At 55.3% G+C, this 23,787-nt stretch overlaps 1 protein-coding gene across 4 annotated transcripts; it reads right to left on the reverse strand.

The window, feature by feature from the left end:
- Positions 1-1,970: 1,970 nt before the first annotated feature.
- Positions 1,971-22,068, reverse strand: BID (BH3 interacting domain death agonist). Of its 4 annotated transcripts, none has more exons than XM_082635955.1 (6): positions 21,968-22,068; positions 10,098-10,159; positions 6,586-6,790; positions 4,281-4,420; positions 3,356-3,568; positions 1,971-2,429 (listed from the first exon to the last, which is right to left on the reverse strand). In XM_082635955.1, exons 2-6 carry the CDS (start codon positions 10,107-10,109, stop codon positions 2,418-2,420), a joined length of 582 nt encoding a protein of 193 aa, XP_082492081.1. In that variant the 5' UTR covers positions 10,110-10,159; positions 21,968-22,068; the 3' UTR covers positions 1,971-2,417. The 4 variants fall into 4 exon arrangements, with proteins under 4 accessions (XP_082492081.1, XP_082492083.1, XP_082492084.1 ...); XM_082635957.1 differs by lacking the exon at positions 21,968-22,068 and adding an exon at positions 21,800-21,822; XM_082635958.1 differs by lacking the exon at positions 21,968-22,068 and adding an exon at positions 21,675-21,695.
- Between the last annotated feature and the right edge of the window lie 1,719 nt (positions 22,069-23,787).

Raw genomic sequence — 23,787 nt, forward strand, 5'->3', positions numbered from 1 at the left:
ACTCGTGTTCGTGTCCTTCCCCAGAGCATCACGGTCACAGCAACAAGGGCGTTTCTGTTACTGGTGATGTGAGATCTGGACCCTACCCACCATCGCACTGGGACGCAGACCAATCCTAGGAAACGCTTAGCGCTGGGAACAGACCGGGCTGTGCCTCTAACAGTAAGTGCTCTGGTTTACTCTGGTGCTAAGTGATTGCGTTTTGTTATTGTATTTTTTTCAAATTTTATTGGACTATAGTTTTTTGTTTTGTTTAAATTTATTTATTTTTGGCTGCATCAAGTCTTAGTTGCCCCGTGGCATGTGGGATCTTAGTTCCCCAACCAGGGATCGAACCTGCATCCCCTGCACTGGAAGGCAGATTCTTAACCACTGGACCACCAGGGAAGTCCCTGTTATTACTTGTATACTGACTGTGTGTCTAGAAAAGGGAGCCACCACAAATGCTGAACTCTTAAGTCTGTTCTTTCATCTTATATGCCTAGAAGCCTGTTCTCTCCGTAAGCAGCTTCATAGGTGAAGATGAGCTGGGGGCATGGCTGGAAGATGAAAGTGTAAGATTCTTCACAGACATTCTCCACAGGACGGATGTAGTAGCTTCTCCAGCGGCTTAAAATTTTTATCAAAACCTTGACTTCTTGGAAAGAGAAAAGGGTGCATTTAGTTACATGATTTTGGAAACTGGCTGGCTGACATAAGCCTTGAAATTACCTCCACGTCTTTTAACTGTCTGTGGTTCCTGCCTCAAGTAAAAGGAAATCACGGTGAAAAAGTCAAACACATTTTGAGGTCTGATTTTCCTGTTAAACGTTTTGAGTCCAGGGCTTCCCTGGTGGCGCAGTGGTTGAGAGTCTGCCTGCCGATGCAGGGGACACAGGTTCGTGCCCCGGTCCGGGAGGATCCCACATGCCGCGGAGCGGCTGGGCCCGTGAGCCATGGCCGCTGGGTCTGTGCTCCGCAACGGGAGAGGCCACAACAGTGAGAGGCCCGCGTAACGCAAAAAAAAAAAAAGTTTGAGTCCAGAACCTCTGGTGCTGCTTGGTTTTTAAACAGCAAGACTGAGTGCGCCTGAGCCAGCGGGGCCGGGGTCACCCTGAGCCGGGACGGAGCCACAATGCTGAGCAGGTCATGGGCCCTTGCTGCCGCCAGCTGGCCAGAAACCGGTCACCCACAGTGGGCCTGCGGGGCGCCATGGGAGCCGTGGGGCTGGTATGGGCCACTGACTGATTCTGGACCGGGTGCCCTACATCAGCGGCAAGTTCAAGAAGGACGATCGATTAAACCCACCCCCTTGGACCTTCCAGTGTGTGGTGGTGCTGCCTTCTTCCATCTGCATCTGGAATGGCCCAGGCTCTTGGGATGGACCTCGAGGAAATACACGGTGAGTTAGATTTCCTGTGTGGGTGGAAATAGCTTTGCTGTGTGAACACACACAGCATTAAACCTCTCTATGAAACCTAAAAAAAAAGAAAAAGACTGCACTTCCTTACTATGAAGGTGTCCCTGTTTTGAGAGGAATTTTTCACTTGTAGGGGGTCCATGCATTCCCTCGCCAATCCCTGGTCCCCTCACACTGCCTGTGGTACCACCACCAAGGGTGCGCTTTTTTTTTTTTTTTGCTGCGCTGCACAGTATGTAGGATCTTAGTTCCCCGACCAGGGACCAAACCCGCACCCCCTGCAGTGGAAGCGCGGAGTCTTAACCACTGGACCGCCAGGGAGGTCCCAAGTGGGTTTTCAGTGCGCGGGCCTCTCACCGCTGTGGCCTCTCCCGTTGCGGAGCACAGGCTCCGGACGCGCAGGCTCAGCGGCCATGGCTCACGGGCCCAGCCACTCCGCGGCACGTGGGATCCTCCCGGACTGGGGCACGAACCCGTGTCCCCTGCATCAGCCGGCAGACTCTCAACCACTGTGCCACCAGGGAAGCCCCCCAAGTGGGTTTTTTTAAAAAACAAAAAAACATGAAGTGTGTTCTTTTTCTTCTTTTATTTGTCAATCTGCTTTTATTTTGTTGTTCTTTTTTTCTTTTTTGGCTGCAGCTTGTGGGATCTTAGTTCCCCAACCAGGGATCAGACCTGGTCCCTGCAGTGGAAGCACAGAGGAGTCCCAACCACTGGACCACGAGGGAACTCACGATCTGCTTTTAGATCTGATTTTCAGGCGGGGACCTTTCCAGCAGACATTAGGTAAAGGCACAGTATGTGGGCGGATGTAGATGATGTGAAACATTCACACATGTACGTGAAGAAATTCCTAACTGGTCCCTGGCTTTAAACTGGTGAGAGAGACACAGCTGTCACCTCGTGCCTGTCTTCTCTGCACATGTTACAGTGGCCGAGGCTCCACCTCTGTGGAGACAGCTACACCGCTGTCACCATCTCAAGTGGTAACCAGTCGCGCTTCTGCTGAGTCGTCCCTTCAGTCCATCTCCTGGAGCAAGAAAGGACAACAGCCGGGATTAGCCAGCCTCCCTCCTGAGCCAGGACCCTAGACCTGAGCCTCTAGGGCCACGGTCAGCGGAAGTGCAGCCGGGGCTTTGCAAACAAACACAGCTTTCACCAAGTCACTTATGGTGCCAAGAGGCATCTCAGTGGATGTGAGGACTGGACCAAGGTTCTGTTTCAGCCCCACAGTGTCTGGAAGCTGTTAAGAGAGGCTTATCTCCTTCCAACAACAGCTCAGCTTGGTTTCGCAACGAGTTGGGGTTTGTGTTCTCCTTCTGGTTTTTACTTTTAAAAGCCCATATAACTGAAAGCCATGCAGAGAGAATGCTTTTAAGGCTCATTAACTACATATTAAGAGGGTCAGACGCCTGAGCAACATTCCCGACACATAAAACCCCAAAATTTATAGATAAGATACATCCACTTTCCCTTCCAGGTGGTCTATGAAACTGAAGCACCAGACCTTCTAATATCCTGGGTGGAGGACAGATGTGTGCAGTTTTTACCCCCTTTTGACCTCTCACCCTCCTTGGTAAGCATGTGTTTTAATTTAACTTATACTCATTTTTGTGACAAGGTGAGGCTGACAGCAGACTGGAAGCCCAGCGTGGGCCCCTGCAGCCCCCTCTCCCGCTCACCCCCCAGCAGCTCGCACAAGCCTGTGGAGGGTGCACAGTCGGCCTCCGCTGCCCTGTGAGAGCAGCTCCTCTCAGAAACAGCCGGACTCCTGGACGCAGAACCAAGCCTTTCCTCCTGAGCAGCAAGGGCCGTGCCCACCTTCCCCGGGGTCTGTCCCCAGCAGGCAGCCCTGCAGCGAGGGTCCCAGAGCTCAGAGGAGGCCGGGGTGGGGAGAGGCAGACACCAAGGTGGGGGGTTGGTAAGAGCCCAGGAGCTGCCACCACTGGCTCTTACGTTTTGGACTAAGTTCCTCACGTAGGCGAGAAGGTTCTGGTTGATGAAGGTCACTGTGGTGTGGAAGACATCTTGGAGCACAGCTGGCGAGTGGTCGGCCACCTTTTTGGCCACGAGCATGGTCAGCAGCAGCAGGGTCTTCTCGCGGTCCACGTCCGCAGGGTACAGCTGTGTGAGCTGTTCCAGCGCGGCCGCCAGGCACCGCCTCTTGTCCTGCACGTGGAAGCAGAGGCGTGGTTACCAGGCCTCCCGCGGGGAGGAGGGAAGTGCTGTAAACAGCTGAGGAGGCCAGAGGAGAGGAGGTAAAGCCGGGGGCAGGCGAGGCACCCCCCCAACACCCCCCTCACCCCCCTGCGGCGTGTCCTCGTCTCCTGCTTGGAGGCACCTGAGATCAAGGTCAGTCACCGCCCAGGGGTCCGGCCCCGGTACATGGGAGCAGGGAGCAGGATGGGGAGCTCCTGCCGGGAGAGGCCTCGTGGACCGCCAGACCGGAAAGGACCTTCCACGTGCCAACACGTGGCAGCAAGAAATGGCACCAGCAGCATGTGTCTGAAACACGCCGGCCAGCAAAGCTCAGAGGGAGGCTCCCTGACAGACAGGCCCTCCCGGAGGCAGGAGGCTTGACCCGCCGGGCCCAGCCCGAGAGCGTTTCTAGGTCACGGGGGCCCCACCGCCTCGGCAGTCAGAGGAGTGGAACGTGTTGTTTCAGGAAGAGTCACATCCGTCTTGTTAACTTTTGGGGGGCTCCGTCCCCAGACTCTTGAGTCCGACTTCAGGTTCAGGTTTTCAGGTGTCAAGTGACTTTCTTCCGAGAGACAGTTCGCCAGCCTGGCTCTCTGCAGCAGTCACGAGCTGAGCCACCTCCCCGGACGCTGGTCTGTCTGCCAGGAGGCAGAGGACGAGCCCCGTGGGTTTTCTCACTCACCTCCTCCGACAGGCTCGTGTTCCTGAACTGCGCGGCCAGGCCGGCCACCAGCCCCGGGCGGATGCTGCACTCCATCCTGTCCCCAATCTGGGCGAGCTGCCTGGCGATGTCCCGAACCACTTCCTCCTGAGCCTCAGAGTCTAAGGTGCAGACGAGGGGGGAGGTTTCAGATGATGCCCACTCACACCCCGCTCCCGCTCCACCTGCTCCAGGAAAGGGGTGGGTCCTGCATCCACAGCCCAGTGAGGATGGTGTGGACACGGGTCCAGGCACAGGGGCCGGGCGGGAGAAGGACCTGTGATGCCAGGGTAGCCACAACCCGGGCTCGAAGCCCAGTGTCCGATGGCTGTCGGCAGAGGAAGCGGTCAGGACAGAGGCTCCGCGGCCTCTCCTCCTGGACTTTGCCTCCCCTCCACACCCCCACCTCCCCAGATGCCATGCTCTTCCTTCCTGGACACCATCTGAGCCCCTCCCCAGAACAGAAGCTCCCAGGGGCTCTGGGGTTCCCAGCTGTGGGCTGACTCCCGGGTACGCGGCTGGGGACCTGGGGCACTGAGTAGCCAGCCCCCTCGCTTCTCCCTGCAGCACAGAAAGTGTACGCGCCTCGGCTCCAGCCCCCCTGCCCGTCACACAGGTGGAAGGCGTGTGGCAGCCAGCCCTGCGTTGAGAGAGTTGTTGGCATTGTTTTCCCAACAGCATTTGCTCACTCTGTGTCTCTGTGTCACATTTTGGTAATTCTCGCAATATTTCACTTTTTCATTATTATATATTTGTATGGTGACCAGTGACGTCACTGCTTCAACACGCTGCAGGCTCAGGATGCTTAGCGTGCAGCAGTGAAGTGCTTTTCACTAAGGCACGAACGCTGTTAAGACAGCGCTGTTGCACACTGAACACACCTCCATGTAGTGTACACGTCTACACATGCTGGGAAACCAGAGGGTCCAAGTGCCACGCCTTGTGGTTTGGACCCCGACCAGCAACTTTAACCTTAACCTAGGCCTGTGGGCCTAGCTGCCCGCACACTCGTCCCTCGGGGTCTGGGTGGGTGCCAGCCCAGGACCACTGCGGGCACCAAAGTCCAGGGGCCAGCGCACAGCAAATTCAAGTTTTGCTCTGGGGAACTTTATGGAACTTCTTCCCCCAAGTATTTCCAACCTGTGGTTGGTGGAATCTGCCAACAGTGCCTGCACAGCCATGCGCCCGTGGAGTTCCATGGGCCCGGCTGCAGCCCTGACCTCACTGAGACGTGTCTGTGTGACCCCAACACGAGCCCTCCTCGCCCCGAAACCTCCCACTACCCGCCCACCTCTGCTCGGGGACAGGTCACCACTCGCCTGCCGAGACGACCTCGACCTGGGTCGACAGCCCGGCCACGCTCGACCCCGTGGTCCCCTTCGCAGCCCGGCCCTCACGCTTGTCCTGACTTGCCTCCCACACAGCCCCCGACAGCGCCACTCTCCCACCTCCTCCCGTCCAGCTGAGCAAACAAATCCACCGACGAGTGGCAGCCAGGCCTCCGTTCTGCCCGTTGCTCCCACACCTCCTCAGGCTCCTGACCACACCCCGCTTCTGCCCGAGCGCCCACCCTGCCCTGTGCGTCCAGTGAGGCTCCAGTCTGAGGGGGGCTTGGTGCAGACGGGGCCACCAGGGCAGCAGGCCTCATAGCAGAGCTACTCCTGCCCCTTCCCAAAGCGGGGGCCTAAGGCAACCCTGGTTGGTGGGGACCGCATGCTGCACCGCCGGCCACCCGAATTAAGACAGCTGGCAGCCCAGAGGCCGGATAAGCCGCGAGAGGGCCGTGACCCCCACCCCCCGCAGACAGCAGACTCCAGCCCAGGCCTCCCGGGAGCGTCGGGGACACCTGGGAGCCTCCCCCGAAGCACAGGCTGGTTCAGGGACCCGACAGAATTCCTCAGGGGGCTCCAGGGTGTGCTGTGCCTGGCCCACCTCCAGAGGGGCGCCCAGCTGGCAGCTCCCAGCCGCCTCCGTGGAGGCAGCACTGGGGGCACAAGCTGAGGCCGGAGGGCAGGACGCACACCTGGGATCCGCCACACCCGGAGGACGGCCCGGCCCAGAGAAGGGCCCCAGGTCCCCGCTGCCCTGGTGACCGTGCAGATCGTCACGGCCATAACACACACAGGAGTAAAGCGTGGGCGCTGCACAAATGCAAAGAATCCTCAGGAGCCCGAGTGGGTTTCAACGGACTGGACTCGGCGAGGCCTGCTCCGCTGGACACGGGGTGGACCTGAGCCCGAAGGCCCCACAGCCGGATCTGGGCCGCGGAGGCTGGCCCGGCGCCTACCTGTCTCTGCCGGCCCCTCGTTACGGAAGTGGCTGCACCAGTTGCCATCCGTCTGCAGCTCATCGTCGTGGGCCGCGCACACGGGCAGCTTGCGGCCCAGCACCTCCAGCTCTTGGTGGCAACGGGAGTGCGGACAGCTCTGGAGGAAGCTGAACACCAGCAGGCTTGTGGTGCGCTCGTCCTGGGGGCTGGCGCCGTTGCTGACCTGAGAGGAGAGTCCTGTGGGAACATGGCCCCAGGCCGGGCAGCCGGGCCCGGGATGGCCTCCCTGGCCCGGGGCCTGGACACCCTGCCACTGGGCAGGGGCCAGTCCGCAGGGCCACGTACAGATGCCAAAAAGCTCCAATCCTGCAGAAGGTGACCCATCTGCCAGCGGCCAGCTGGTGCGCCCCAGGGTGGGTGGTCAGGCACGTACGTGTCTAGGTGCCATCCTGGCTCTGTACGCCTGCTCTGGGCCCCACGTATCTTTTACCAACCAGAGCCCATGCTCACTGGGAGTGCATCCAGCAGTTAGAAGCTCATCCTCTTCCATCATGTCCTTGTGGGCCCAGGAAGGTGTTGTGCAAAAGCAGATTTTCAATACAGCCTGGGCAGCAGTGACCACAGGCAACACCTGCCTCTGGGCAGGCCTGGCTGACCTCAGGTAGATAAGCCCCTGGCCAAGCCCACGAGCAGCACTCGGGGAACCACGAGGGCCGCTGCACGTGGCAACCAGAAGGCAAGTGCAGAGCAGAACCAGGGGTGCTCAGGTCACCCCCAGACCTGGGATGAGAGGGCGTCGTGAGAGGCTAGGATGCCGAGACCGCCCATATCGACACACGCAAAACACACGGCCTGGGCTGGGAGAAGTCATGGGGAGAAAATTAAGGTGCAGGTAAAATTTACTTCTAAGTCCATAATGTTTTTCATTAGAAAATACTAGAAAAATATTCTGATTAGGAAAATCAGAAAACTTTGGGAAGCCAGTTTTTAGAGGACAAATTGTTTTCAACAAAATTCATAAAATAAGGTGCTTATGTATTGCTATTCAGCCTTTACTTCTCCAGAATTACTCCTAAAAGGGGGAAAATATATGTAAAAGCTCTACTAAATCTGTACAGTGAGGCCAGTGGCACAAGGCAGCTGAGAAACTCAAGAACGTGCTGCGTCTCTACCTCAGGAGATGTCCTGGTCAGGAGGGGAGAGGGGCTGAGGCGGGGCCGCGGTTGAACCGTGTCCCCCAGAGACAGGCCCAGCTGCTGACGGCCAGGACCTGCGAGCAGGACCTTCTTTGGAAATGGGGTCTTTGCAGGTGTCACGTTAAGGCCGGGTCATCCTGGATCTGGGCCTTATCCCATGACCCATGTCTTTACAAGAGAAAGGGGCGGACTTACACACACAGGGATGCCAGTGCAGACTCCTCAGAGCCTCCGGAGGAACCAACCCTGCAACACCCTGATATCAGACTTGTGGCCTCCAGACACTTCAGGAAAATACCCAGCTGGTGGGCTTTCCCTGCCGCAGCCCCAGGGAACTAAACCAGGCCGTCTTTTTCAAGAGGTTAGTAAACAGGGTCCGAAGTCTGGGTGTGCAGCAGCGTTGCCAGCAGCTACGCCAGGTCAGGTATCAAACCGAGATGCGGTGACCTCTGCCTTTCCCCCCGAAACACAAAGAACAGAAGTGGCCGGGCGAGAAGGAGAGCATCCCGTGTTAGAGGGCTCAGGCCCTGGAGCCACGTGTTTAGTGCCATGCGGCTGGCTGGGAAGCGTGTGGACAGACTCCGTTCTGAGCATGTCAAGAACAGGCTGGCCTGGACTCCCAAACAGGCAGCCAGCCCAGAAGACCAACAGCACTTAACACCAAGAACAAGCAAGGCTGGTGAAAAGCCAAGGATGGACAATTGATACAAGCTGAAATGGATGTCTCAGAAGGTGGAAGATTTGATAGTTTATCCTTTTAGGTCACAGGAAAAAGTACGTTAAGAGCAACGATCAAGACTTAGGAAATCTTGCCGGACATCATACAGATTTCATCTACAGGAGGCAAAAATAACTCGTGCTATAAAATCAGTTCCAGTGCAGAGAAAACGATGGAAAGCTGTCCAATGTGTGCGATAAACTAGACTAATCCTGGTGTCCAAACCTGGAGAAAACAGCACCAAACAAACAGTAAAAACAAAACAAAACAAAATCTCATTTTCTACATATCAAAAAAAAAATCAAAGAATGCTACAGTATAGATGAACAGCACCATACAAACAGTAAAAAAAAAAAAAACCAAGCCATCATGCTCAGTGATACAAGCCCGACACAAGAGGACATGCACTGCTCCATGCTTCTCATCTGTGTGGTCCCTGAAGCATCAAATGCACAGAGAGAAGGGGGCGGTGGTGGCAGAGAGACGCGAGTACGCTTAACGCCACCGAGCCGGACACTTAAAAAAGGTTAATACGGGGGCTTCCCTGGTGGCGCAGTGGTTAAGGATCCACCTGCCGACGCAGGGGACACGGGTTCGAGCCCTGGTCCGGGAAGATCCCACATGCTGCGGAGCAACTAAGCCCGTGCGCCACAGCTACTGAGCCTGCGCTCTAGAGCCCACGAGCCACTACTACTGAGCCCGCGTGCTGCAACTATTGAAGCCCGCACGCCTAGAGCCCATGCTCCGCAACGAGAAGCCCGCGCACCACAATGAAGACCCAGCACAGCCAATCAATCAATCAATAAATAAAAGGTTAAAATGGTAAATTTTACTGCAATTTAAAAAAAAAAAACAACCTGGAAACAAAATCAGAAAAATGTCAGAAAATCTATAGGGGAAAAAAGTCAGAAAATCTATAGCACGGTGAAATTTCTGACGGGGGAAGAGGAAGCTGCTGGATGTCTCACCATGAACCTGACTGTGGGGCACGCCTGTGTCTCGGTTTTCTCAGCTTGAAGGGAAGAAAGGGGAAAGCAAAGCCCTGGGAGTGTGTCTGCCCTTTCCCACTGAAGCCGTCAGGAGAAGCGGCACCTGGGCAGCTCCCGAAACCTCTTCTGCTCAAGTAGCTGACGTTTCTCCTGAGCTGCTAAGCTGGGAACCACACAGCTCCCAGGGCTGCAGAGGGATGTTTGAGAAGCGCACACGGAGACCCCAGGCGCTGCCTGCTCAGAGATGCAGAAACCGGGTCAGGCTCGTGAACCACCTAGTGAGGCCGCCCCCATGGGGCTGGTGGGGTCACGGAGGGCCCCAGGCTGGGCACCCGAAGATGCCACACTGCCTGGCAAAGACAGGAAGGAGGTGAAGAAGACCTTCTGCTGGGCCAGGCGCGACTTTCTCTTTTAAACTCACTCAAAGCACAAGGCGCCATTTAGGCCCCATCCTGCTGAGGCAGGGGACTGGCCCACGCGACCTCGGTGACGCTATAGCTCTGAGCCCATCCTGCACAGGAGCAGGCGGAAGCGGTGAGGGGACGAGGGGGTTATCCGCCCTGTGCTCCCGAGAGCTGGGACCCGAGGCTCCGCCGCCCACACCCCCAGGACCACCGCCCATCTGACCTTCGAGTCCATGGCCCAGGCAGCGTCGTGGGCTCCAGCTCACAGGGGTGCGGGTCGGCAGCCTGGAAGAGGACACACACAGGGTGGGTGCAGGGCCCCGCGGGGACACCCCTCCAGGACCCCCAGGGAAGAACAGGGAGCCCTGCTGCCCTGGCCCGCCCACCTCAGCCCGGCCCCCAGCCCGAGCTCACTGGTCAGGCAGACAGGGCCGTCTGCTCCCGACCCCTGTGCAAGTCAATACAGGACTTGGAGCGCCGGCTCCCTCCACGAAACACACCTGCACGTTTCCAGGGACCTGCTGTGTCCTTACCACGGCCCCATCACCGCGCTCCCCACTGACCCTCCCCAGCTGCAGCCCCAGAGCACCGAGGGGGTGAGAAAACAGGCACGCCTGGGCCCAGGGCCACGCGGCCGCAAGGGCTGGTGAGATCAGTCTTGCACAGAAAGATGTGTATAAAGAAAGAAAGAATGTGTATTTGACAGTCACACAAAAGACTGAGGCTTCCAGATGGCATACAAATCCACACTAAATAACCCAGCGGCATAAACAACTGAGCAGACAAAAAGCCCATCGGAGACTGAGTTTAAAAAGATTATGCCCCCAACATGGAAAATATAAAAGAATGAGAGCTGTGTGCACCGTAGAGACATCCAAACAGACCGGAAATGTTTCTGCAGAGCAGTGTCAACAGAATAATCCCCGGTTAAAACGTCCGCACCAGTGAATGTGTGTTTACACACAGCATTAGGCTAAACCCAATGAACGGGTCCTCTCGTAGGGCAGGAACAGTCACATTTGGAACCTCCATACGGTTCCTAAATACACAGGGGGTAAAGAGAGAACAACCAGCTCCTCTCCAGGGAGAAAGGGCAAGGCTTCCCCACCCACCCACCCCCGGAGCGCGGGCGGGGGCCTTGGGGGCCTGCATCCCCAGGACCCAGGCCACCCACTGGGAGTGGAATGAGCCCACCCTGGGGCCGGGCAGGCTGCAAAGGACGCAGATGAGTGGAGGGACAGACAGGAAGCAGCAGGACGCCGGCCCGAGGGCCTCCACGGGCCTCCAGGGCAGGAGGGAGAGCTGCAGGACAACGTGCCACAGAGCAGGCCCCTGGGGGAAAGGCCGCAGAAGCCAACCCACGTCCACAGTCACAGCCTCGGCCTCCACCGCGCCCTCTCAGGAACGAGCTTCCGAAAACCGGGGAGGCCGCCATCAAGGGGTAACTCACATAAAATCTGCCTTCCGCCGGGAACCGCCCTCCCCACTGTCCCCGCGGCCCTGATCCACGTCCACATCGCTGGCACTGTGCTCATTTCCCACCTCAACAGATACTGCCACAGAATGTTTTAATGCCTTTACATAAGTGACCCTTGAACAACGCGGGGGTCAGCGGGCGTAGAGTTTCATTGTAGCCACGATCTGCATTCTCCAATTCAACCAACAGCCCATGGGGCATTTACTAGTGAAAAACATCCCCACAGAAGGGGGGGCCCATGCAGTTCAAACCCTTGTTGTTCGAAGGTCACCTGTGCATGCATGTCTTTATAGCTCTCCCTCTATACGGAAGGACATAGAATGAGAGCAGAACACGGATGCTGACCCAGACGGGACGGATCCACAGGAGCAAGTGCCTCTGCAGGACGGCTGGGCCCCGGTGTTTTCCTCAGAAAGACAGTGGGTTTGGAGAAGGTGGATTTCCTTTTTTTCCTTCTGAAATGAACTCTTACTAAAGATTTTATGTAACTGATTATTTAATGGGGGAAACAAAGATGTTAGAACCCCTCAGAGCACACAAGCACCCACGGGAGACCACCTGCATTTCTGTGCACAAATCACCAGCATCAGCGTCTGTTTTCCGCAGCTTACAGAGGCGTAAAATAGCTCAAAGACAAGAAAAGCAGAAACGGTGAGCTGGCCAGAATATGCAGGTTTTTTGCCCATTTCAAAGTCTTTCACAGATTTCCTGACAGTCTCCGGACTGGTAATGATCTCAAAGATTCTTCTTTGACACACACAAACAGGGCGGGTCTCCTAAGAATGTTAATTAACCAGCCAGGCCTCCTAGGTTTCTTTTGTAAATTTAGATTAAACAACTACTAATGCCACAAGATCAGCTTCTGTCTGGAAATTCTCACCAGGAAGCTCAGGCTGGACTCTGCTACCCCGAGGGCGGGCAGGAGTGCCAGGCCAAGCAAGTCCACAGGCTCCACCTGTGGCCCCTCTAAATGTGTGCGGAGAAAAGGAAGCCCAGCCAGGGGAACAGGGGCCAGGGATCCAGACACTTGCACGTGGCAGAGACTCAAATGCAGGCAGGGGGTGGGGAGCTTTGCAGAGGAGCCCGCGGGGGAAGCAGGGGGCCCGCTGGCCGTGGCTCCCTGTGCGATGGCGTCCTCTGTGTCGCCCCACGTCGGAGGCACAAACAGAAAGGAGAGAAGCTGTCAGGTATCAATCGAGTCCTGAAGTTATTTGTAGCTCCCTGGACTGTCCCAGAGAGCACTCTGACCTGACCTCCCGGGCTGGTGGTCACTGGGGCGGCGGGGCCGGGCAGGCTGCTCTGCCGTCGCCCACTCGTATGTTCAGTCCTGGCCTCTCTTACTCAGGTCCCCACTTATCTCAGATTTCCCGGCCTGCAGGAGGCGACCTTCCCACCACGGAGGGCGGGGACCCCAGGGCCAGACTGGCTTTCCTGGGGGCCTCTGTAGCCTTCACTCCCTACAGGCAGCTCAGTTCTGTGACAAGTGGCCTGTCACAGTCGATCACACAAGCATCACTGAGAAACAGGACGTTCTGAGGAAGGCTCTCAAGCTGTCCAGTTATATTACGTCCTGGTGAAAAGAGCGCAGGGCAGGAGGCAGCTGCTCACACACGCACACACAGAAGTACCGTCTGTTCTAGGGACTCTGCTTCCGGGGACGTGCACACCCACCCTCCTGGCTGCGTCACTCACAACAGCAGAGGCGGTGACAACGCAACGTCCCCTGACGGGTGCGTGGACGGACGCGGCGTGTCCCTCACGTGGCGAGTCTCGTGCAGCCTCACAGAGAAGGGGAGTCTGGCGCCTGCCGCACGGGAGGGCCCTGAGCCGGGCGACGTGAGCCCACGTCTCTGCTGGAAAGCGGACCGCGGGCCCGGGGCGGGGAGGTGCGAGGGTCCTGGAGAGGACGGGGTGGTGGCACCTCAGTGCGGGGACATTCGGAAGTGGTTAGGGTGGAAAAGTTTATGTATGTTTTACCACACGCACAACAAAGAAGGACATTCTGGCACCTGCGACAAAGTGGAGGAACCCTGAGGACGTTACACCGAACAAAACAAGCCAGACGCAGGACACACACCGTCTTGCCCCACTTGCGTGAGAAACTGTGCCTGTTTTCTAGAGAATTATTAATTCCTATTAATGCCACTGAGCTGTACACTTAAACTGATTAAAACGGTAAAATTTTCATCTATTTTACCACAATAAAAAAAGTTTGAAAGAAAACACCCCCCCGCCAGAGTCGTCTTTTTGAACCTATGCAAATAGCTGTACCGTCGCACAAAATGAGGCAACTTAGCAAGAACTCTGTCAGGAAGGACCAGGTGTCATTTCCGCCTACCAGGTTTTTATGGGTTACAGACAGTTGAAGAAAGAGAAAGTTTCGTGTGTCTAGAAAACAGAAATGGAAACGTCAGCAATATTCCAAGCAAACCACCAGTTTCCCACCTTGGTCTGTGGGTCCCGGCAGCTGCGCCCACGCCGTCTGCATCCAGAAGAGCCTGGAAACCCTGACCTGCACCCTGGGCGAAGCTCTGAGTTGTTGAAGCCAGGAGAACACGAAAGCCTGTCTGTGAAGTTTCACTAGTTCAAAGTACCTGGTACCAGCCTTTCCACAAGCCTCTGATCCCGTCCTTCTTTGCTGAGGACACACATGAAAAGCCCCAAGTCATCCCCAGAGGGCACAGGCTACCGGGGTGATTCATGTGTTTCTCTAACCGACAACATCAGAACGGAGGGGGTCAGATTCTCTTTTGGGGTACAGTACGTAACACACGTGATCAGTGTTTCCCCTGAGAATAAAGGCGTCCCCATATAGCACACAGCTTCTCAAACATTAAAACGAGTAACGGTTTCCTGTAAACATAACCAAAGCAGCCTCACAACAGTAACACTTCAAACAAGTCTGATTAATTGTATAATCGCTCTCTTTATAAGGTAAACGGCCTCTGGGATTCTCCAGGGGCACTCTGGTAAGTCTCAATAATAGTTTCAGGTGTAAAAGACACCCTGAAAACATTTATTTTTCTAAATTCAGGGTCCAACCTCTGGAAGCCCTGTCCGAGTCCACTTGGGCACTGAAGACGGGGTCACGGGTGTCTGGGAAACAGGACATGGCTATCAGTGAACGGAACTAAGAAAACCTTAAGCTCCTCATAAGTGATCAACCTTTGTTCTCTGTGGGGCTGTTTTTCCCCTTAAAACATAAAGCATCAAAAAGTATTGTTTTGGGGACTTCCCTGGTGCTCCAGTGGTTAGGACGCTGCGCTTCCACTGCAAGGGGTGGGTTTGATCCCTGGTCAGGGAACCAAGGTTCCACAAGCTCCGCGGTGTGGCCAAAAATAAACAATTAAAAAAAACAAAAACAAAAAAAACGTTTTGGCAGGAAAGGAGGCAAGACCATCAAAACAAGCAAACTTTGCGAAAATTGTGAGACTTCATAGCTTCTTCTCAGACTCAGACATTTAAGAGATTTACAAAAAATGAAACAATGTTCTCACTAAAAACATTGTTTTGTAAAATACAGTATTTAAAAAAAAATTCGTTAAGCAACAGGCATTGATATTTTCAAACAAATCAACAATATTTGAAAATTTTCTCCAGTTTTACTTTCTCACACAGAAAATAGATAAAAACCACTTAATCAAAAGCTTTTCACGGTCCTCAGTAATTTTTATGTGTAAAAGAGAGACCAAAAAGTTTGAGGGGGGGGAGAGACCCCCTTTCCTTGAAAATAAAAGCACATATACAACAGTTTTTCTCTGTCATCCATTTTAATTACGACTCAACCCAAGTGACTGACCTTCCTTCACAGAAAACCAGATGCCTGGGTGTCACACAGCTCAGACGCTGTCTCCAGCAGCATGCGTGCCCTGGGCATCCCCACAGTGCAGACACGCTGAGCAACACCAGCCAGAGACGAAGCCTCTGCTGGGGACACTGAAAACACTTGAACTTACACCTGGTACCCAATGCTTCGGTATCCTGTCTTACCTAGAAATTACCTAGGTAGACAGTGATTGCCATCATTAACTCAACTTAATGTGTGTCCAAGCTGTACCCTGGAATACTGTTAAAGTAAAAACAATGTCAGAATTCTATTCAACTTAGTTGAAAACAAATTTACATTTATCTTAACTTTAAACATCATGTAAGAGTAATATTAGCTGATTTGATAAGTGAACCTGTAGAAGTTTGGGCAGAAACCAATTACAATAAAATGTATTATATCAACGTTATATTGATATATTGATTATTACACGTAATCAATATTAAGCATAATACCGATAAATCAGAGAAAAGACACAGCTTTTTTAAACCCCGAATTATTAATTTATCCTCATTTGCCAAAGATTTATCTTAATTATGTGAACCTGCATTCTTTTTTGTGATAGTTGATGTATAAGTTACAGGTGTACAACATAGTGATTCACAATTTTTAAAGGTTATACTCCATTTATAGTTATTATAAAATACTGGCTGTATTCCCTGTGGTGTACAATATTATCCTTGTAGCTTATTTATTTTATACATAGTAGTTTGTACCTCTTAATCCCCTCCCCATCTTGCCCTTCCCCCTTCCCTCTTGCCCTTCCCCCTTCCCTCTCCCACTGGTAGCTACTGGTTTGTTCTCTGTACCTGTGAGTCTGTTTGTAAACCTGTATTCTTAAAGCGTTTCCGAGTTTGGACTTCCTTGGTGGCGCAGTGGTTAAGAATCCGCCCGCCAATGCAGGGGACACGGGTTCGAGCCCTGGTCTGGGAAGATCCCACATGCCACGGACCAACTAAGCCTGTGCGCCACAACTACTGAGCCTGCGCTCTAGAGCCTGCGAGCCACGACTACTGAGCTCATGCACCACAACTACTGAGCCCGCATGCCACAACTACTGAAGCTCGCGCTCCGCAACAAGAGAAGCCACCGCAATGAGAAGCCCGCGCACCATAACGAAGAGTAGCCTCCTCTCGCCGCAACTAAAGAAAGTCCGCACACAGCAACGAAGACCCAACGCAGCCAAAAATAAATAAAATTTGAGTTTCTGTGCATTCTAAATTTTTTAAAGTCTAATGCATTTAAATTATTAGAAATGAGATTTCCTGATTTTCTGGAAATTTTAGAAATATTTGATTTATATAAGCATTTATTTAGGTCCACAAGCCAATGAGAACAGAGTTCCTCCAACCTGAGACACTTCACAGCCTAACTCCCTAATGATGAGAAAACGTTTCGCACATTTACACACCAAGAGGCCAAGGCCTTGCTGAATTACAGACCCACAGGGCACACGGCGTTGGTCCCACAACTTCAGGGCCAGGTCAAGAGTAAACACAGAAACACCAAGGCTCACGGGTCCGGATGTCAAGGAGTGGTTCTCCGTGGTAGCACGAAATTCTGAACTGAGCTCAGAAGAGACCAAGGACACAAACCACCGTCTGACCACCCAGATTCTCTGTCCTGTCCCGCTCAACAGAGCAGACCTCTGACACCTGCCCACAAGGACCACAGTCAGCAACGGCACCAAAGGAGTAACTGGTGCACATGTGCAAACGCAAAACCCAGCCAAACACAGGACAGAGGGAGCCATTCCACTGGCCCTGAGACGTGGCCTCTGGGGGCTGAGACCCACCGGCAGGCTTTCAGGGACGGCTCCAAAACTGCCAGCCAAAGAAAAGGGAGAAACCATGACTTTCACACAAATACAAAACAATAAAATCAACACATGTCCAAGATTTTATTTATTAGCTCATTAATTAATAAGGGAACCAGTAAGATAGGTGATACAACCAGTTTCTAGATAACGTGGATTTCTAAGGCGCCCGCCAGGTCTGCTGAGGTCGCGTAAGACAGTCCTTCCCCCAAAGCGGGTGAGCAGGGTCAATGCAGAGCCACAGGAGGCCCAGGCCAGCGTCCACGTGGGCCCCTTCTGACGACTCGTGGCGGGGTGGGAGCTGCCACTCACCCAGAACACAGTGTGGCCTCACTTCCAGCCCCTTGCCACCTGGATTCGCCAGGACCGAAGGTGGCGTGTGGACGCTGGTCTGTCTCTCTGGCTCCTCTGTGCCAAGCTCTCCGGCCCTCAGGCCTCCCCAGGCGCTGGGCACATCCTCAGAAACCCCAGTGCTTGCCCCGCTCCTGGGCCCTCCCCTCCATCCCACAGGCCTGGCAACCACTGGCTTTCAACCCTGGCTGCACATGCTGGGAGCAACTGAGAGACTTCAAGATACAGATATGACATGATCTTACATAAGGGAAAGCCCAAGGAATCCACTAAAACACCCCTGGAAGTAATAAATGAGTTCACCAGCGCTGCAGGACACAATCTCTGCAAGATCTGTTGTACTTCTACGTGCCCGCAATAAACAACCCAAATGTGAAACCGAGAAACAGAGCAGCACCAAGAGAACTAAGGTACTTCGGGATACACTGAACAGAAGACGTGTCAGACTTGTACAGCGAAAACCACGGACATCGTGGAAGGAAAGTAAAGATCTAAATAAATGAAATCATTCCTGTCCAGGGACTGGAAGATGTATTCCATTCCGCCAGTGGGGCCCCCCGAGACACCGACGGACTCAACACAATTACCCTCAAGCTCCCAGCTGGCTTCTTCGCAGAAAGTGACAAATGGCTCCTGTTTCATGAGGAAATGCAAGGGGCACAGAAGAGCCAAAGTAAAAAAGAACGAAACTGGCGGACTCACACTCCCCAACTTCAAAACTTATGACTGAGCTACAGTAACTGAGACAATGTGGTACTGGCAAAGGATAACCTCACAGATCCATGGGCCAGAAATGACAGTCCGTAAATAAACCCCTAATGTTTATGGTTCATCGACCTCTGACAAAGGGGCCAAGACCAGGGTAAAGAATAGGCTTTTCAGCAAATGGTGCTGGGACAGCTGGGTATCACAGGGGCGAAAGCATGAATTTGGGCCCCTACCTCATATCATATACAAAAACGAACTCAAAACATATCATAGGCCTAAATATAAGAGCTAAAACCATTAAAAAAAAAAAACTCTTAGAAGAGAACAAAGGAATAAAACTTTTTGACCTTGGGAGAGGCAGTGATTTCTTACATATGACACCAGAAGAACAAGTCATACAAGAAAAAAATAAACTGGACTTCTTGAAAATTAAAAACCTTTGTGCTTCAAAGGAAACGATCAGTGAAAACAAAACGCACAGAATGGGAAAAAATGCTTGCGAATCATTTACCAGACAAGGGACTTGTACCCAGAATATACAAAGAATTCTTGTTAACAACAATAAAAAGACAACCCGGTGAAAAATTGGGCAAAAGATTTTAATAGGATCCAAAGATATACAAATGGTCACCAGGCATATGCAAAGACACTCCACATCATTAACCACTACGGAAATGCTAATCAAAACCACAATGAGGGGAATTCCCTGGCGGTCCAGTGGTTAGGACTCTGCACTCTCACTGCTGAGGGCTCAGGTTCAATCCCTGGTTGGGGAACTAAGCTCCGCACAAGCCACGTGTGCAGCGTGGCCCCCCCAAAAAAAGAAAGAAAGGAAAAAAACCCACAGTGAGATACCCCTTCACACCCACGAGGACGGCTAGAACCAAAAGGACAAGAGCAAGTGATAGCGAGGATGTGGAGAAGCCGGAGCCTCATACCGTGCACGTGGAAATGGAAGATAGTGCAGCCACTTTGGAAAACAGTTCTGCAGCTCCTCTGAACGTTAAACAGAGGTATCACAAGACCCAGCAATTCCACTCCTAGGCATGCATATATACAAGAGAAATGAAAACACACATCCACACAGAAACTTGTACACGAAGGTTCATCGTGACATTATTCGAGACAGCAAAAAGCCGAATGTCTATCAACTGTTGAATGGATAAGGAAAATGCAGTAGATCCATAAAATGGAGTATTATTTGGCCATAAAAGGGAAGGAAATTTGAAACATTGGATGAACTCTGAAACATTATGCTGAATGAAAACAATCTAGTCAAAGAAAACCACAGATTATATGACTCCATTTATATGAACTTCCCAGAATAGGCAACTCCATAGAGAAAAAAGTAGACAAGGGTCACCTGGGGATGCGGGGATAAGGGGACTGGGGGGTGGCTGATAATGTGCGTGGTTTCTTTGGGGGCTGCTGAGATGCTCTAAAATTAGATTGTGGTGATGCCTGCACAACTCTGAGAGTAAACTGGAAACCACTTTAAATGGGCAGATTTTATGGTATGTGAAATATCTCAATAAAGAGGTTTAAAAAAACAAGCAGCCCAAGGGAGGGTGGAATAAAGAGGGGGAGCCACCCCGTCACACAAGCCCCAGAAGTGAAACCCACCCCCCAGCGCAAAAAGCCTCCGAGTCCCAGCGTCCTCGTCCACCGCCGCCAGACCTGCCCAGGCCCTGGCCGAGAGCTGTGTGCACACAGGGTACAGCAAGACGGCCCGCAGGGGCCGGTGTGCCGGGCGCCGCTCCAGAGCGTCGAGGTGGGCCTCTGTCCAAACAACCTCCCTCGCTTTGGAGCCAGGGGGAAGAAAAGGGATGTCCCTCGGCCCTCCTGGTGGCCCGGACCCCTGGCCCCGGAAGAGCCCTCCCCCACGCGTGGCAGCCCCGCTCCCGGCCGGCCGCCACATCCTTCCACCGCGGCAGAAGGTCCCCGGGCCCCACGGCACTCGTGTGCCTGAAGGTGACCAGCCCCTCTCCAACCTGCTCTGTGACCCGGAGGGGACTCGTTTCCTCCCCGCCCGCGATGACAGGACACTGAGGGAAGGGGATAACTGCAAACGAGCCACTTCCTCATTGTCCCAGTGGTGGCTTCTAGGACCCTGGACACAAATACACAAAAGCCAACCGAGAACTCAATCTGCAGCAGAACCTCCAGAAGTGGCTGCTCTGTGGTTCACCCAGATGATCACGCCTGCTGTTCACTGGAAACTTCCCCATTCAGCCCAGCACGGGTAGGAAGAGGAGGGAGGGAGAGGAAGGAGGGAAAGGACCAGGTCGGGCACTTGGGGAAAAGGCCCAGAGAGGGTCCACGGCACCGCCCCACGCTTCCCCCAGCCCCCAAGGCTGCCCGCAGGGAGGGGTCTGCGGAAAGGCCAGCCCCCCCACCACCACCCCGGGTCTAACAGGTGCAGGGGAGCAGGGCTGGGACGTGGGGCGGCGGCCCGGAACCCAGGCAGCGCAGCCCCGCAGGGAGAGCCCGGGCTCTGGGGCGGCAGGGTACTCAAGCGTCTCCGTCTCGGATCAGCATTCGTCCAGACACAAAGCTCTGCCGGCGTGTCCCGCCCAGTGAGCTCCGTGTGTGCTTCGGGGGCGCACCCGTGTGACCCCCGGGGGCCCAGGTACTGCTGTCAGATCCTGTGCAAGGGAGGCCCAGCGGGCTGGGGGGCACTCCGGGCCTCCACAGCCCCCACCTGACGTCCGGCCACCAGAGGCGCAGCCACAGAAGCACCTGCCACAGCTCTGGAGGGAGGCTTCTCAGGGCCGACAGTCCAGACGCGGCGTCCCGGGCACCGCCGCACGACGCGCGCTCCTCCATCCGGGCACAGGCCCCCCCCTCCCCCGCCACAGGCTGGCGGCCGCAGCGCCAGGCCGGTCTCCCTCCTCCTTGCCCCTGGGTGCCGGGGCTTCCAGGCAGGCCGCTCGCATCTGCAGTAAGTGGGACCTCCAGTCCTGGGTCTGCGAAGGCCCGGGAGCAGGGCCCCTCCCCCAGCACTCCCGCACTGCTGGCAAGCTCCTATCCACCCCTCAGAGTCCACGTCGGATGGCCTGACCTCCTCAGACAAGACTTACGGGACCCAGCCCCTTTTCCGGCAGCTCTCTGCTCCAAAGCCTGCATCCCGGTGTCCCACCGTCGCCACTCCCACCACACAGCACTCAGTCCCGCGGAGCCTTCTCTGGGCCCAGCCCAGAGAAGTCCGTCCTTGGACCCCAGCGGAAAGGCTGCCCCCTCGCGGCAGGAGGCCAGAAGCCGCCCCGCGGTGCCTTCCTAGAGCCAGCTCAACCCCTGCAGCCGGAGGGCTCCTCCCACCCTCCCCCAGCTCGAGCGCAGACCCTCTTCCAGGGACAGTCAGCCGTGGCTCCCGGCGGGCTCAGGGTTCGCCCGGAGATAGCAGGGACCCGGGCCCAGGAGAGCCCCCAGCCCGACCTGCGGGCGTCCCGACGGGTGGGATGGGACTGGGAACCACGTGCCCCTGCTGAGGCCGCCGACGGAGGCCTAGGCAGCAGACAGACCCGCAGGAGGGGCATGGCCGGGGCGGAGTCGCCCAAAAGGGTCTCAGGGGTGAGGCCCCCCTCAGTGAAGACCGCTCCCTCCCCCGTGAGGGCCATCCCACCCGGCAGCGCAGCGCGTCCCGCTCGCTGGATGAAAGAAACGCGCCCCACGTCCCGCGCCCGGCCTGCTGGCTGAGGGTCTCGGACTTCTCGGGGTTTCCGGTCACTAAGTCACTCAACAACCCACTTCCGCCGGCCGCTGCGTGTCCAGGGCAGCGCGAGCCGGGGAGGCGCCTCGGCCTGCACCCGCGTCTGCCTCACGCGGAGGAAGCAGCGAGACGGAGCGCGCGGGGGCAGGGAGGGGGCGGCCCAGGGGCGGAGGACGCGGGGACTGGGGACGCCGGGCGGTACTCACCTCCCACGGCGGCGCCAGGCGGCGAGACGGCTGCGCACAGGCCTCGGGCGGGAAAAAAGCCGACATTCCGGGGGCGGAGCGCGCAACCGCCGCAGGCCCACTTCCTGTAGCTTCCGCCCCGCCCCGACAAGGCTCCGCCCCCTCACTGCCGGCCACGCCCCACCCCATCATTTCCTCAACCTTGCTGCGGCCCCGCCCCTTCCCGGCCGCACCCTGACAAGGCTCCGCCCCAGGCCCACCTCCAGGCCCCGCCCCTCGCCAGGTCGCTGGAGGCCGCGCGCGGAGAAGCGGGACCAGGGCAGTCGCTACTCGCGAACTCAGGAATAGAAGCCGAATTTTAAAAAGAAGAAAAAAGACCGGAAAGTAATATAACCAGAAACCATGGGCTGTTTACAGTCAAATCATAAAATCGCAGGATTTTTTACTTTTTTGTACTTTCCAATTTTTCTTAAATGACTGTGTCACCAATTTTACAGTGAATAAAAACTATGTAGGGCTTCCCTGATGGCGCAGTGGTTGAGAGTCCGCCTGCCGATGCAGGGGACACAGGCTCGTGCCCCGGTCCGGGAAGATCCCACATGCCGCGGAGCGGCTGGGCCCGTGAGCCATGGCCGCTGAGCCTGCGCATCCGGAGCCTGTGCTCCACCACGGGAGAGGCCACAACAGTGAGAGGCCCGTGTACCGCAAAAAACAAAAACAAAAACAACTACGTAATAGGGACTTCGCTGGTGGCGCAGTGCTTAAGAATCCACCTGCCAACGCAGGGGACACAGGTTTGAGCCCTGGTCCGGGAAGATCCCACATGCCGCAGAGCAACTAAGCCTGTACGTCACAACTACTGAGCCTGCGCTCTAGAGCCCACGAGCCACAACTGCTGAGCCCGCCTGCCTAGAGCCCGTGGTCCACAACAAGAGAAGCCACCGCAATGAGAAGCCCGCGCACCACAACAAAGAGTAGCCCCCGCTTGCCGCAACTAGAGAAAGCCCGCGCGTAGCAACGAAGACCCAACACAGCCAAAAATAGAGAGAGAGAGAAAGAAAGGAAGAAAAACAGACACAGAGCAGATTCGTGGCTCCCAGAGACAGGGACAGGGAGTGGGTGAAATGGGTGAAGGGGGTCGAAAGGTACAAACTTCCAGCTATAAAATAAGTGTGTCCTGGGAATGAAATGTTCAGCATGGTGACGGTAGTTAACACTGCTATGTCGTGTATGTGGAAGTTGCTGAGAGAGTAGATCTTAAAAGTTCTCACTGCAGGAAAAAATGTTTAACTATGTGAGGTGATGGATGTTAACTAGACCTACCGGCGATTGATCTGTAATGTGTACAAACACCAAGCCGTGATGTAGGCAGCCGGGAGCCAGAGGTCTGCGTGCGGGAGGTGGTCCGGGCAGAGGGAGCTGGGCTCTAAAGGGGCAGCACGGGGAAGAAGGGGGCACAGGGACGCACCGCCGCCCTCCTCCTGAGCTGCCTGCACCGCGGGGTCTGTGTGGGGCTGGAGCAGCCAGGGGCCCTGGAGCCTGCAGGGCTGAGGCCAGGGCTCCGAGGGGACTCCCACAGTCGCTGCTGCTTCGACGGGCACCTGTCCCCTCAAGCCGAGGAGGTGAGGCCTCTGACTTCCCCAAGACAAATCCCTTCGGGATGGGGGCTCTGGGCGGCAGCTAGGCTCACACCCCACCTCCCACAGCACCCCTGCCCCAGGCTTCTCTCGGGGTCAGGGTTCCACGGCCGCAGACGCCACTTTCCACCTGGCGCCCAGCTGACTCCTGATTTGTGGGGTCCAGCTTTCCTCCATCCCGGCCACCCCATCCCGTCACCGCAG

This window comes from Mesoplodon mirus (assembly GCF_964341445.2).
Source record: "Mesoplodon mirus genome assembly, chromosome: 11".
NCBI lineage: Eukaryota > Metazoa > Chordata > Mammalia > Artiodactyla > Ziphiidae > Mesoplodon > Mesoplodon mirus.